Here is a 16,058-nt window from a genome sequence, read left to right on the forward strand (position 1 = left end):
ACCATGCAAATAGAAAGATATATTCCAATACAGTCAGAATAGTGTTTTTTTCTTCTTAAACACTTTAACTTTTAGAAATGAAATGGTGCTTTCTGTGCATATTTAGGCAAAACAATTATGTCTGATAAGTAAGCCTCAAGGTTGTGCTAAATAAATAAATAATTTCGTGTGTGCGGATGAACAAATTGGTGGAGGGAGGGGCACCTGGTCGTATACTAGATAACGGGGCAAGGTACTTGTTCTTCTCGGAGATACGCAGTTATTGAGGGCTTGATCAAATTACATTCACAGAATATTTTTGTGGCCACCAACTTGTAATCAAAAGTAGAGAAATAGTAAAAATTGACAACAGGAACAACATCATCGAATAATAAGCGATTTCTTTCTTGCCTCTTCGTATTAATTTTCCAATTGCACGGTACAGCAAATTATCTTTTAATCGAAAACTATGGGTGGGATCTGTTCAATGTACTCCAATTATTCACACTTATTTCCTACTCATCTGTATTAAATTGTCAATACAAAACAGTTTTTATTTGCCCCAGACCCTTCCTCCCAAAGAAACACCGGTCCAGTCGATACCTTTCAGAACCAGATGACAGATATACCGAAGACAAAAATGAGAAAAATTTTGATTCTCGCAATGCTTAAACCTGTTGTTAATATCCTCATTCCTTTTGGACCCTTCCCCGAAACTGTCAGTTTAATACTTAAAACAGACATAATACACAGGAATGATTGAAAAAACAAAAACACATTTTGCTTGAGGTGATTCTCGCATCTCATAATTATATATTTTGTTTTACAAACTTCATATAATAATTTGTACTTTTTTCACATATATTTTGACAATACTAATTCTAAAGTTTCTTCTTATTGAAGAACCAGATGCATCTAATTCTTTCGAACCAATACTTCCAGCTATTTTGCTGTTTCTTTTATTATCAAACATGGTGGATGTACTTAAAACGCAGATTCGCCTTGATGCAAGTAATTAGCACATATTTTGAGGCCGTCTGTTTGTCTTGTGTGAAGATGACCTATTCGACGAACTTGATACATTCTGCGTGTTGTACTTCCGGGTCAGGTCAGTTGACAAACACACACAATCAGGAATCCCATCTGAGCATCATCATCATGCCACAAATGCCGCGAGGATTTTGCTATTACTTTTCTCATTTTTGTTTAATGATTTCCTGACCTCAACTTCGTGAACTTATTTCGGAAAGCATGGAAATTATTTTCAAGTTATTTAATGCAACATTTCATTGACTGAGTAAAACTCAGCAAATCCAGTTAAAGGAACAGACAAGTTTCTGGCAGCTGCTTCTGACTTCGCACATGCGCAGTACAAAATTATGGTGCTTTGCACTTACTTGCACAAAATGTTTTTTCTCCAATACAATGACTACGCTCACTACATTTATTTGAATAACAGAATGAAGGCAGTCTCCATACTTATTACCAAATGGCAAGATTTAACCATTCATTCGTAGATTTTAAGATCTAAAAAAAAAAAAGAGACCAATGCTGGAAATACTGGGGGTGAGGAGGAGGTTCCAGCCCTTGCCCATATCAAAGCTTTTACACCAGATCGTCCTATGGTCAGACTACATTACATGCAAACTTCTGGGCTGAATATGTTACTTTGTCATCATGTGATCAGGTTAGAAATTTATGGACATGTTTAAAGGGACATAACAGTGGCTAAATAAACAAAATTGCTGGAAAAGTTCTGCACCTCTTTGGGTATGATACATGGGCGGCGATCATGGGGGGGGGACGGGGGGACATGTCCCCCCCAATATTTTTGTTGGGGGGGGATATAGTATCTAATATCCCCCCAATATTTGGTGGCATAGTTTTTTTTTAAGCATATGTTTTGTATTTTTTTATGATATCGCTAGTTATTTCAAAATAGAAAATGCTTAGATGCAACTTAAAAGGCCTGGGAAGTGCCATTTCCAGCAATCTGGGAGGCATTTTCGGCCAAAATTTTCTTTTGCGCTTCGCGCCAACTTATGGTGGCGCTACGCTTAGATAGTCTGGGTACAAGCTTTGCCCCTCCCTTGGCAAATTCCTCGCAAGGCACCTGTCTAACCGTGTCACAATTTGTTACTATATATATGACCGAAAGTAGTTTTTACTTTTTTTTTAAATGAATAGCTAGACGGACCGCATCCGTAATGAAATTTGGTTGGAATCTTGTGTATGAGTGTAAGTACGTACAATCACGCACACATATGATCCACATCGATATGGGTTCTCTGGGTTTCCATTTGGCCTGTTTCCTACAAGATTTCTAACCGCAGGTGCTTAGCCAAGGGAGGGGGGGTGAAGGGTGGAGACCGCCCTCCCCCTCGAGCATATTTTTTTGGTATTTTCTATGATATCGAAGTTTTATAGTAGCCGTTATAAGAGGTTTCAATATTTTTACACCAATAATTTAACTGTGTCTGAATTTTCGAAAATTCTTTGAACAACATTCTTCATCATACTTCCCACTACTCGTGCAATTTTGACCGGTCTGTTAGGGGTTGAGGGTTTTTTTTCTATATTGGTTGTCCATAGATTAAATTTTGTGCAACATTATGGGTATGTTTTGAAGTGAATTTATTATTCAAATTCTGAACAAATAATGGGCTTAAAACCTTGAAAAGTGGGGCTGACGGGTATTAAGGGGCGTGACGTAGAATTACCTACAAAAGCAATGATCCACAGGAGATGCAATGAGGTCGAACATGATGTGTGACTGGTGACAATCTTGAAAAAAGTTATGATGAATGAAGAAAAAAATCTATTAGGTAAAACTTGATTCTCAGGCAAAAGTGTACATCTGGTTGGTCATTTTCAAGCCCGAGAAGTGCCATTTCCAGTGATCTGGGGGGCTATCAAAGCCAAAAATTTTCTTGTACGCTGCACGCCAACCAATGGTGGCGCTCCGCTTTGATAGTAATTTGCCTGCATCCAAGCAAATGTCCCCCCCAATATTTGAAACAGATCGCCGCCCCTGGTATGATAAATATATAAATGTTTCAAATTGGGTGATTTTTGTTGTTGATGCACCTGGCAACAATATTTAGTGAACCATGTCATCATGGCAAAAGAGTGGAATATGGTTTTGTTTTCATATTTAAAAAATTTAATCGTTTTTACCACAGGAAATAATACTGATAAAGACCAAGTTGCGTTTTGACCATATTCAATACAAAGAACATAGGCAGCCAAAGTAAATATTCCAAAAGTATCACATTTTCAAGGATAAATCAAGAATAGCCTACGATTAAAAATAGGAAAATCGAGAATTATTTGCCATGATAACACCACAGACCACCAACTGTGATCCACTTTCTGGAATTAGGGATGGCCTTAAGGTTACTAGCCAGTCAAAATTGATCACAATCATTCAACCATAACTCGAGTTAGGGACAAGATATTGAGGATGGGGTTCCCAACTCAAGAGGATAATATACTATCCTCTTCTAGAAAAGTGTTACATTGTTTCCCACCAGAATATCCCTTTAACACTGGATAAGTTTGGAACTTAACTTTAAAAGTAGAAGAAAACAAACGAAGTTGCACACGAGCTGCTTCTGCATGGTTTGTAACATCTTTTGGGTTAATTGCCACAGTAACTCGCATGAATTGAAACTTTTTCTTCTTGCCTCATTTCTCCTATACATGTTGGCAAAAGTTTAATGTATCTATTTGATAGTAAATATTATATAACTTTTACTACCAGAGTAACAAAGGAAAGAAAAGAAAAGAATTCATTTAATACTGACAATAGGTTCGAAGAGTAAACCGACCATCGACAAAGAAGATATTATAATAAAACTTTGAACAAATATTGTTTTTTGAGTTCCCTACATTGTGAGTTGTAATTTTTGTCAAAATTTGACCCGACAACTACAAAGCGAAAAGTTAAGATATCACTAATATTTCATATTTCAAATGGGTACAAAATTATGACACTGATAAGCACTATGCCAGAAGACTAAAAAACCCAGTCCATTCTGACTGAAAAAATAAATCCTGCAAGACAATAACAAACACAAAAAAATGCTTACAAAGTTGTTTTAGTTGTTATATACTGCAAATATCTTCTCCAATTATCTTAAATCCACTATTTGTATTCTAATATCTCTGACTATCAGCGAGTGCTCGCTGCTCTCAAATATAGGGGGGTGTTTAGGGTGCTCGTGGAAACCACGCTTGCTGCATTTGGAGACGAGCTGTAGGCCGTGAAGCGGTGTCAGAGAGAAGAATCCGATCCTGGAAAGAGGCGGGGATTAAAGACAAGATAAAAACAAGGATGGGAATGGAATATATAGGTGTATTTTATGACATTTGTGTTTTAATAATTTATATATATTTATTGAGATGGAAGTTCTGTTTTCTTTTCTATTGTTTGACATTTTACTGAAAGTGATAGGAAACACAACACAACTTATGATCATAGGCATAGGAGGCATGCAGTCCCCCAACCAAATATTTTTGTGAAAATTCGGGCAATATGCTGAGAATTTTTCGGGCACCTACTGAAAGAAAAATAAATTGCAATGTGTTTTCTAATGGTTAATCTTATATTATTATTATCATTATTATTGTAACGACTTCCCCAAAAATGATAACCAATGCGCGACAAATTTTGGTTATATTTTTCTGGTTAGTCGTTACAGCCCCCCCCCCCCCCCCAAATCAAATTGGGCTCCTACACCTATGCTTATGATTATCATATGAAAATGGTTACTCAAATCATGTTGGACCTCACTTAACTGCTAAAGTCTAATACAAGATGTCAATTCATTTTCAGATTCAACAAGATCAGGAAAATCCTATAGTTAGAAATAGAAATTAATACAAAACAGAAACCAAGTCAAATCAAACTTGAAAATTTCTATAAAAAAATTCTTCAAAGTCAAAAGTTAAATAATAAAAACTTCTTACTCTTTGTGTTTGGGTGCACAGACTATAGCCAATGCTTCTGGCAGCATTATTTGGTACGGGCAGTGAGTGTGCAGGTCCACGCTAGAGAGAAAGGCAGTCTGGCTGGGATGAGTCTGTGGGGATGAGAGGAACGTGTGAGATTATTAACAGTCGACTAATTATTCTGACAGCGGCCACAGAGCGGCCAGGAAGCGTAGCAAAGGGAGAATTAGTCCCATAACTATCACATTGTGTTTTTATGATGATGATGATGCTAAAGTTAACTTATGGAAAAATATCAAGGAAATTTACTGATATAACAGGATTTGAACCAGTTTATCTTTTTACAAGCCCAGCGCTCTACCAACTGAGCTGTCCAGCCCTTTAATAGTTGGTGGTGATCCATATAGCTTTAGCCATTTTGTTGCCAGGGGTGCCAGTCAGAAACCACAGTATCTTGCATATCATGTAACCAGGGATCTCGACCCAGTTTCATGCGAGACAACCAAGGAAGGTGTTATGGAAGAGATTTCACAAGATGTTTAGCTATTTATATCATCATAAACCAAATTTCTGGGCTTGTTACCCAGAGATCACTGGTTTCGAATCCCATAGATTTGCCATAGATTTCTTTGCTTTTTTCCACTGCCTTGTATCAAAGTTATTTTGTAATCGGTATACACAACTTTGGACTATATCAAATACGAACACTTTCTATACATACCGAGACTAAAATTCGACAGGGAATTAGAGCTGTTCCATCGGATATACCCTTGAGTTTATTCCTAACTGTGATATGATCGGTGAATACACAAATTAACTCATGAATATTTATAATAAATATTTATCATGAATATTTATCATGAATATTTATCATGATATTAAAAAATCATAAATATTTATACCATCATTTAAAATGGGACCAAAACAGAAAGTGACTAGAGGAGAGTTGGCTTACATGGATCCATCCTAAGGTGATAAGATCATTGCTATCCATCACATCAAACATATCCTCTTCGTTGAGAGCTGTACAAGAGTCCGAAGTACCCTCTTGCTTTGGTATGACAATGTGGGTAATCGTGAAGGCGTGTTGGGCCTGAACGACACAGACAGATGTGGGGAAAGAAAAAAGAAATTCTGACAATGTTCTGGTTTTACTTCAGTGAAATATCGTTTCAATGTAACTGGTTTGGTATGACATGCATTCCACCGTAAACAGACACGCACACACATAAATATTCCTGTCTCAGCATTCCCACATCATCTTTGTCAGTGCTGACATGTATGTACTGTTTCGTATACAGCATTAAGACCCTTTCTCCCCAGAATGAACAAGCTATATTTGGAACTTAAAATATATTCTAGATGCTTTTTGTTATAAACAGAGCATTACAACACCAAGTTGGGACCTTTTTTTTCTATACTGTAGTGTTATGTCCCCCTTCAGAGCACTCGTATTTTCAGTACCAGTACTAGTATGAATAATATCATGTTTCTATCAGATCAAGGTAAGGAACTGTTTGTACTGACAATACCAGTGCTTTGAGAGCATGATATTGGAGTACAGTTTAGAAAGGTATTAGCTTTTGAAATAGTCCCAGCTGGCTGTTTTCAATATGTCTCTCATACATATATGCAGGACTATTTGCCTTACCTGCCACTGGTATAATAAATTAATGTAACAGAGATTAGTGGAAGGTAGGTGTCACCCCCACCGCCTTTTCTGCTGCACCCATTGCAGAACCACTGTTTAAAACCATCAAACACCAACTCAGTACCCTGTTGTAAGATACCTAACAGCTTATTATATTTCTACAGATTTCATAATGGAAGTGTCATATATACCAGTCTCCCAGCCAAGATGCCGCAAAACTCGACATTCCGGCTCGTGTAAGGTTCCGCTAATTGCATAAATCTGACGGTGGTGTCGTCTGGTATCATGACCGTCCTGAAGCCGTACTTGTTTGTCTTTGCGAGTGGCGGCGAGACGTCCGAGCCGGCCAAGTGGTTGGGTTTTGTCGACCTGTCAATCTTTAAAGATCTGTCCACGGTCGGTGCACTGGGCCTGAAAAAGATTGAGAAACTCAAAAATTTACAGAAAGCTGTAGAAGCACACGACAGGAGCAGTAAAACTTCGGATATGATAACACTGACAAATGAAATATATAAAAACATGCGATGTTGAGATAGAAAGTTACCTGGGAGGAGCAATGACTGGTTCTCTGTTTCCTGTCACGTCTCCTTCGGTCTGATTGTTCCTCGGCTCGGCGTCGATCCTCCTCTGTTCTTTCCCTGCTAAATTCCAACACCTCTTCTCTTCCTCCAGAGCCAGCTGTTCTCTCCTCTGCTCCTCAAGGATGGCTGCTCGTTGCTGCTCCAGTATCCTCTGCTGCTCTTCCAAACTCTGCCTCTCTCTTTCCATCCTTAAAGTTTGTCTCTCCTCTTCTCCCATGGCCGCCTCTCTCTCTCTCTGCAGGCGTTCCTCCTCCTCTCTCCGTCTCGCCTCCTCTTCCAACCTAGCTTCTTCATCCTTCCGTTTCTTCTGTTTATATCAACAAAAACAAGAGCATCAATGATGCAGTATCTCAATACTGGAAGTTTTAATTTTGATTCCTAATTTCAAATCTTTGCTCTGTCTCTACAATTATCAATATCAATCATGGTACAACAAATATATAACTTGCATTTTTGCTACTTTTCCACGAATAGTCTCTGCAGGTTACACTTTATCCTGCTAGTCTTGCCTTTAGCGCTCATTGCCTGTTAGTCGAAAGAACGACATTGCAAGGTTTAGTAATGTCATAGAATATTTAAGAACTTGTTTTTTATGTGGTATCCTTCATCTTAGGTCAGTCTCTGTTGAACTTTTTGGTCATATAGTTTGACGTCAATGACAACAGCCAAATTAGAAGTGGCGAACAACTCGACCATATTCTTGATGCCTGCCTTGAGCGCTAGGCCTATTGACCTACTGTATGTTACTGAAGACTGTAGTGGTGACTACCATCAAAACTGTGTTCACTTCTAGATATCAAAACAACCCACGTTTTTCCATCTCAATTTTTCGGACATGAAGATTTCATGGATTTATGACTTGGAAAAAATAATGTAAAAGAAGATTACAAGTTTTTATATGCAAGTGATAGGTGGCCTCCTCTTCCCCTAATAGCCACCTCAGTTCCTCTCCATTTTGTTATTTTATTTTAATTCTTTGTACATTTGATGTCAAACATTACAGGTTCAAAAGAAAGCTAAACATACTTCTTATAACCTTATACATCTTATATCCTTATAAATAAAACATAAGGAAATATGGAAAAGCTGTCTGAACACCAGTACAATGCTAATGTGGCTATCACTGAAAGCCTAATAGGCCTAGGGGCCTATATATATATTTTTAAATTGCACTAGGCCTACAGTAAGTAGCCTTCAGAAATACAAGAATGTGTATACGTAATTATACAAAATACATGAAGGGCAATCAAACAAACTTATCATGGCCCTTGTTCTGAAAACCTACCTGAACACCAGTACTATCCTTAAATGGATGTTACAAAAACTAAGGCCTAATATAAATTAAATGCACTAGCCTACGTAGAATTCAGCAGTACAGAATGTAATTAGCATGCAATACACTAACACCTCGCGTACCTAACTACAGAACAGAAAATTGTTCGCGAGGGTAGCCATTTTCGTATATCTAACATGTAGCTGTTATGAGTCATAGCCAATCTGCTACAAAACAGACTTGGGGGCGGGGCTTAATCATCAAAAACGGACCTTTTTACTAGTGTTTGCACGGGTTATCCGGGTACCCGGGTACCCGCCCGACGTGTTACTACCCGGTTCCTAATTTATTACCCGAATCCTAAGCAAAGTGTGAAAAAAAAAAAATTGGCAAACCGACGGTTAGGCAGATTTCCCATTGACTTAGTGTGGTGTTAGGCCACAATGTGGTAGAAGATAACAGCAATAACGAAGGGGCCCGCTCGACTCGATATACTACCCGGTTCCTAATTTATTACCCGAATCATACGCAAAGTGTGATTGTTTAAAAAAAAAAATTGCAAACCGATGGTTAGGCTGATTTCCCATTGACTTAGTGTGTTGTTAGGCTACCATGTGTTCGAAGATAACAGCAATAACGAAAGCTTTCCATAGATATCTAATAACTGCGTCACAATTTCAGCAAAATAAACAGATGGCTAGGCTAGACTACCCTATTGACTTAGTGTGGTGTTAGGCAACCATGTGGTCGAACGTAACAGCAATAACGAAAGTATTCCATGGATGTCTTATAACTACGTCACAACTTCAGCAGATAAACAGATGGTTAGGCTTAGCTAGATATCTCATTGACTTAGTGTGGTGTTAGGCTACCATGTGGAAGAAATTATTTATTCATTCGTTTATTTCAAAGAAGGAAAGGCTGACAAGGAATTTTACGCGATGTTTATGGACTATAGACGGGATAACTAAAAAATAGTATTCGCAAGTGGCTTTTTACTAATCGTTTATTCCAAATGCGATCAAATTGCGCGAGTCGCGCAATCTCGCGGCTAATGCGAATCCTGGGCCTGCATAATAAAACTGTTTAAGAGCTTAATTGTACATTTATATGGTTTGATCCAATAGACGTGCACGAGCTAGCATAAGCAGCGGCGGCAGTGCGATGTTAGTAGTAATGCTAATTACAATTAAATAATTAATTTATTAACAAGTTAATGAAAGAAACAGAAGCAAATAAAAATTATTGAGGGAGGTTTTATACCTTATATCTTACACCTACGTATTTGAACATGAAAACATTGTCAGTAGAGAATATAATGCATTTATTACAGCATCCAATATGTAATTTCTTGAAAATCGTGATACACGATGGTAAACAAATTTTTCCGGGTACCCGGATACCCGACGGGTAACGGCCCTCGGGTACCCGGTTCCCGTTTTTTGGACCCGTGTAAACACTACTTTTTACTAAAAGTAGGGGCGGCAGCTCAGTGTTGTTTTAAGAAAGAAAAATCATTTAAACATCACATAAAGCAAATAAAAGCCATTAAATGTCATATACATGAAGTAAAATTCTTATTAATACCTACCTGTAAACAACAAATGAAAGTTTAAAATTTTAATAAAATATATAATACATAGGACCCTATCTTAGACGATACCACTGTTGAAAGACAGTTCTATTCTATTCTCTTTCATAAAACATAAGTTTTGGAGCGTGTGCAAAACAGGTCTGCCAAAGTGTGTTTTCAGTCCAAATTGGCCCGATTTGGACATAAATCGGTGAAAAAGTCACAGAATGAGATACAATTCTGGAATAAAAAATAGTAACTTTTGTTGGTCTATATGATATATTCTTGCTCTGGAAATTCCAGAGAAAAAGAACTTTGTTTGAAGACGCTGAAAAATTTTTAAGAGAAGAGAAAGTCCCACTTACTGTTACAATATCTCTATACATGTAATGTATTGAGATAAAAATGTTGGAGGGCCTCTTAATTGTAACTACATTTTCATCACTGTTTTCAAGTAGTCTACTACCACAGTGTGTGTGACAAATGCATTTCATGAGGTTCTCAAATTCCGAGCTATGAAAAGAAATGTATATTTTCTAGGTAGAAGTGATCTCAAAAATTTACATTAGGGAAATTCAAGGCCTCACTGAAGGTCACAAGAAGGTAATTCACAATGCTATTTTCAACGACCATGAAAGCGTTCAACCAATTCAGGGTGCCAGTTGATGAGAACAGATATTTCTTTACGGAATTTTTTGAAAGAAGTTATTTCATATTCAAGAAAGGTTGACTTCCAACTGTGCACAAATTGCAAGGGTTATTGATATATACTACTGTCTTCAAAGTAACACCTATGAGGACTCGATGACTTTCAAACTTACCTCCTCGGATAACCATTTCTCGTACTCTGCGGTATACTTCTCCTTGACCTTCAATTTGGTTTCTTCCGCTTTTGGAAAGGCACCTTTGACTGTCTGTTGAGAGAATCATGATATTTACGAGAAACCCCTCTTCTAAATGAATATAAAGTTTGCAAACGCCTTTCTTAATATGTGACGTCATCTGGTCTTGGCATGTTTTCTCATCTTGTCTGATGGTTCAGGGCCTTGACTTGTTTATCTCTTAAAGCCACTGCTTGAAGAAAATGACCACAATAGTACAAAATAATGGTCCATCCCCATCATTGCCCCCCCCCCACCTTCTGACCTCAACCCATCCTTATGAAACAAACAGTCAGAAGAAATGGGTCAAAATATGCAGATATTTTCTTCCTACTGATCCTGTTGATTGGCTGTTTTAAGCGTCTTACTTTGCCCAATTCAAACGGCATGCGACTGCTGTCAGCTAATCCACTATCTGTATCCTAACAATACCTGACCATTTCTCTGACTATCACTGTTTCAATATTCACAAACCTTTTTACTTTCTTTTATGTCCTGTGTCCTACTCTGGTTGTATTCAGGATGTTGCTGTGGTAGCTTCTCGACAAAGAGTCTAGAATAAATGCAAACAAGAGTTTGAGACTGCAGAAAGTTTTGATTCATTTAAAGAAGGAATGTGACAAGCTAAGAGATACTGTAAACGTTTCTGAAGAGGTATGTACGATAACTCTGTCTGAAGCATTAAAAAGATACGTTTCTCCGAGCAAGTAAAACAGATTAATCAAACTACTGTCTGCTGCATTGGTTGTTTGGTTTCCCTCAGTTATATATGTCAATTTTAATAAAAAAGTAGTAAAAAAGAACAACAAATTTTGAAATAATTTGTAATGTCACAGTCACACCGTTAACAGTAGAGCCCCCCTTACAAAATAGAGAGTTGAAGTTCAATAGGGCTAATTTAGTAGAATTCACATCTCATTACAGGGAGTGTTCATTTCACTGGAACATTCAAATTTTGTGTAATAGCATTTTCGAAGGCTCTTAATTTTTGTCTCTCACTCGACACTGTAGTTCCTGCGTAGATACTGGCGATGAATAATTATCATACACCGGTAGAGCAACTTCCCTTTATGTTACACCACTTAGCGATGCGTTACGGGATAGATTATTCCATGGCACAGAACATCGAGAGCCATAATTTCCCAGATAATATTTTAGGACAGGTCGAGTGGTCGGGAAAAGGGGTAGACATTGACGATGCTTCAAATCTTACATCAACATGAGATTAACTTACGTAATGTACTTGTTGTAGAGCACAAATGATCTCTCCCAGTCCTCTTCTTCAAAGTATATGTTAGCCTTTTTTATTAGAAAAAACAAAAACATATGCAAAGTTCAAGGACTGTAAATAATGTGAACAGGGCGAGGGTCAAGAAGACCGTCTTAGGGGCCATTTGTGGGGGTTTAGCGAAACTTAAGTGAGGTATTGGAGGGTAAAATACAGGCTGTTTAGTATGTTACTTAATACGATATTTACAGTAAGTCTAAAACACAAAAGAGAAAAACCAAAACAATATTGACATCGTTGTCTCATTTCTTCTGTAACTCTGTATATTTGCGTACTCTGTACTAAAAACTTGAGAAAACTTTGCACGGCTTCATATATAATTTGCAAGCCCTGCACGGAAAACTAGGCTTCATTTTGCGAAACCGGCCGTGCAAAAGACGGCCAGACGGCTGACTGCCTAATGCCCTGTAGTGGTAGTGGAATTTATATTCAACATACATTACAGTATTTTACATTTTTATTCCTTAATCTGGCTGAATCAAACAATGAATTCATACAAGTTGGGACATTGTAATTCAACTTACAGTAAACTCTATGCATATCATATATAATCCCACATATAGTATTAATATTGAGAATTTAAAAAAAGTCTCTGATATCCATGAAAATATGAGGACAGACATGATGTCACACCATTCTCTTACCAAGAAAAAAGATAAAGTAGAAAATATAGATTTAAAACTGAAAAACGAATTTAATGGAGTGAGTTAAAAGTACATATACAAATCTATATGTTGCACAATGTCAGAGTACATGGGGTAGTAAAATCTTCATAGAACTTTTCTTGGTAAATGTGTCAATTGGAACAGCAGAAAGAATTCAGTATTGCAGTGTTGGCCTATTGCTTCCTGTGTTTAAACCTGGGATTCCTTTTCTGTGTTGGAAACTGATAGCAACATTAACATGTACAAACTTGTTGAGTCTTCAACCACACCTTATGAAATTCAATATATTCAATTTCACATCTACTTGCCCCCTCCCCCCACCCCCTCTGGACATTTAAATGTAAGGTTCATGTCTTTACTTCAAGCTGACAACTCCAATTTAGGGAGTATTCTATCTTTGGGTTGGTAGTACAGGATTAAAGTACTCTAGATCAACACAAGCTTAGTCTTTTACACATTCTCATAGTTATATCATGAGAAATGCTACTTCTACTCGTAATCAGAATTTGGCAATTGTGCTACATGTCTGCATTGTCAGATCTTGTCAAATTTTACCAACAAAATAAAGAAGCAGCTTTTAATTTTGTTCAACTGATCAAAATTGTTGAACTCACCATTTTGATCATCTCCTTTCCTGATCTAAAATATCTCTTGATTGGGACACAGCTGTCTACATGAATCATTTCAGCACTATGTTCCGCCAATTTCCGAACCCTGGCAGCTGGTTCCAACACTTGAGCTTCCAATGCCATTGTGTGCTAATATAAACTGTGAAGACAAGTATGACATATTTCCATGACAACGGGTTGATACTATGACCGTATACATGCTTTTCTAAAAATAAAAGTGAAAAACTTATATACTGTTACAGGGAAAATTTATTCTTGCCTTGGTGGATGACCTACAATGAAACCCTGTTGTCCACTTGAGGGAAAACAATAACAAAAAATCAATACAAATTTGCCTGGTACATTATCAGTAATAACTCTTCAATATTGTTTCACCAATTAATAACTGCCACACCAGCTTCACTTATAGATCTGTCAAATGGCTATCGAAATTTCATGTTCCCATTGTCTTTGTGATTACTACAGACTTTGCCGTCAATACTCCTTAAATCTGGTCACCAAACATTACCAGGCTTTACATAATGTAGATTCAACTAAGCCTGCAATATTTTTGCTCTTCATCTCTCATTTATATATTGTGTAGCATACCTTGGGAGTGCCTGTGTTCCAGAATGATGATGATTAAAAACTCATGAAGAGGGTCTAACGTTATGTCGTTAGAATAGGACTAAGTTAGTCCGTACTGATTTTAGTCAACAAAGTTGAAATGAAAATTGCAGATAGGCTAGTCCTTACTGTATCTGGGACTGGATATTTTGTAAACCTTGTAAACTAGCCTTCACTGTCATGGTACTAAAAGTAAAACCATGGAAATGCTTCATGTTATATTTCTTACACCCGGGAGATGCTAGCTGGCAGTTCATGATAAACAGAAGTGTGAATCTTGCATGCATAAAAACAAAATGCTAGCAGACAATTACAAGGACTACAAAGTCTCGCAGAACTGACCCCTACATATTTATGTGTTTACGCTAGCCCTTACCTGTGTATAATTTTGGATAAAGCTAACTGTCAACTCCCAACGATACAAAACACTAGCAGTACGCAAAATATTGACTCTCATATCATGTAGGCTTAAAACTATGACATCAGTTCCTGCGAAGAAATCCAAAAACACAAATTACCATGAAATTGTTCCGATTACAAAGAAGTGAATGGCCGATGTAGGCGGGCCCGAGATCAAGGTCAAGCCTTCCTGAAATTTCGACAACAAGCCAATATTTACATTGTGTGTAAGGCCATAAAATGCTAACTGATATAGGCTAGGTCTAGCCAAATTGGTCAGTTTCATAATTTATCCTCTTTACAACCGGAAAACACACCATGAGGCGTCATCGGGTACCTTTTTTTTAAAAACCGTTGCGTATTTTATATTCAATAATCACATGGTCATTTCATTGAATTCGATTACGTCATAGTAAAGTCTATTTTTAGATCTATGATGACTTTTCTTATAACTCAAACATGTTTATCGTTCATACCAAGGGCGTAGGAACCGGGGGGCTTTACAAAATGGAGTGGGTGTTGAAGTGTGCTATATTGCACCAAATTGAATCTGAGGCCACCTGGAAATAAACAAAAATTCCAATAGGGGAGGGGATACCCCCTCCCCGTAGACCCCTCCCCCAGGCCGGCCATCAGTCTTCAGCCCCCCCCCCACTCAAAAGTACCTTCCTACGCCACTGATTCATACGAACAAAAGGGCACCGTGGATGACATTCAACATCATTTACCCTTGACAATAAGGTAAATGCGTTCTTAACATGTTAGATAGGTATAATGTTTCTAGGCTATTGAGTTTTGTGTTGAATCTGAGGAAAGTTGACCTAATGGGCTTTGGAGGAGTGTGTTAGGCTACTGTAAGTGAACCAGCCAATTTAATTGTGATATACAACTGTGGTACTTATCTTCGTTTCATTATGACGTCATCGACTATAATGTTGTCAGATGCATTCTGACAGATCACCTGCCATACAACATCTGATATCACTTAATGTCTAAGCTTAACTTAACATATTATGACTGGCACAAAAATAATTCGAAAGTGACATACAAAAGTCTAACTCCTTTTGCAGGCATCATAGCTTAACACATTGGACAATAGTGGTAACTGTCCTCATAACAGGTTTTCTAGCTGAGAAATACTTTTAGTATACTTTAAAAAAAAACTTTTGGAAAATATAACTTTTTTTTTTTTATTGTTAACGTAAAGAGTAATGATTTATCTATGTTAGAGTAGTGATATAGCGCCAGCATTTATTTGACATACCTAACGTGCAGCTGTGATTTAGATGTAATGTTACACGTTGACAAAGATTACTTTATACTAATATAAAGGTACCGAGAGCCAGTTCGGGCCCGGGACAATTAAATCAACGCAGCCCTCTTTTTTTGTTTCTTCTTTTATCAATTTTCGTTGTGTGTTTTATGAAAATGAGAATGCATTATATTTTATCTCCATATCTTCCACAGCCCCATAGGTCATGGGGCTGTAGTCTTCCTGAAGGATCTCTACAAGTAACGCATTTTTAAAGTTTATAAAGTTTTCATTGATGTTATATTCTACTGTAAGAGCAGAATACAAA

General features: G+C 37.4%; 2 protein-coding genes across 4 annotated transcripts in view; one reads left to right on the forward strand and one right to left on the reverse strand.

Annotated features, from left to right (window-relative positions):
* The window catches only part of LOC139968756 (uncharacterized), a 223,241-nt gene that overhangs the window by 120 nt on the left and 207,063 nt on the right, over positions 1-16,058 (forward strand). The window lies entirely within an intron of this gene.
* LOC139968745 (STAM-binding protein-like) lies at positions 749-14,807 on the reverse strand. Of its 3 annotated transcripts, none has more exons than XM_071973092.1 (10): positions 14,598-14,807; positions 13,459-13,612; positions 12,126-12,190; positions 11,366-11,444; positions 10,832-10,924; positions 7,128-7,471; positions 6,775-6,994; positions 5,888-6,025; positions 4,951-5,063; positions 749-4,275 (listed from the first exon to the last, which is right to left on the reverse strand). In XM_071973092.1, the coding sequence occupies exons 2-10, from the start codon at positions 13,594-13,596 to the stop codon at positions 4,113-4,115; spliced, it is 1,353 nt and encodes a 450-aa protein (XP_071829193.1). In that variant the 5' UTR covers positions 13,597-13,612; positions 14,598-14,807; the 3' UTR covers positions 749-4,112. The 3 variants fall into 3 exon arrangements, with proteins under 3 accessions (XP_071829193.1, XP_071829194.1, XP_071829192.1); XM_071973093.1 differs by lacking the exon at positions 14,598-14,807 and adding an exon at positions 14,209-14,329; XM_071973091.1 differs by having other exon boundaries at positions 750-4,275; positions 14,456-14,806.

Source organism: Apostichopus japonicus, chromosome 6, assembly GCF_037975245.1.
Source record: "Apostichopus japonicus isolate 1M-3 chromosome 6, ASM3797524v1, whole genome shotgun sequence".
NCBI classification, from domain to species: Eukaryota; Metazoa; Echinodermata; class Holothuroidea; order Aspidochirotida; family Stichopodidae; genus Apostichopus; species Apostichopus japonicus.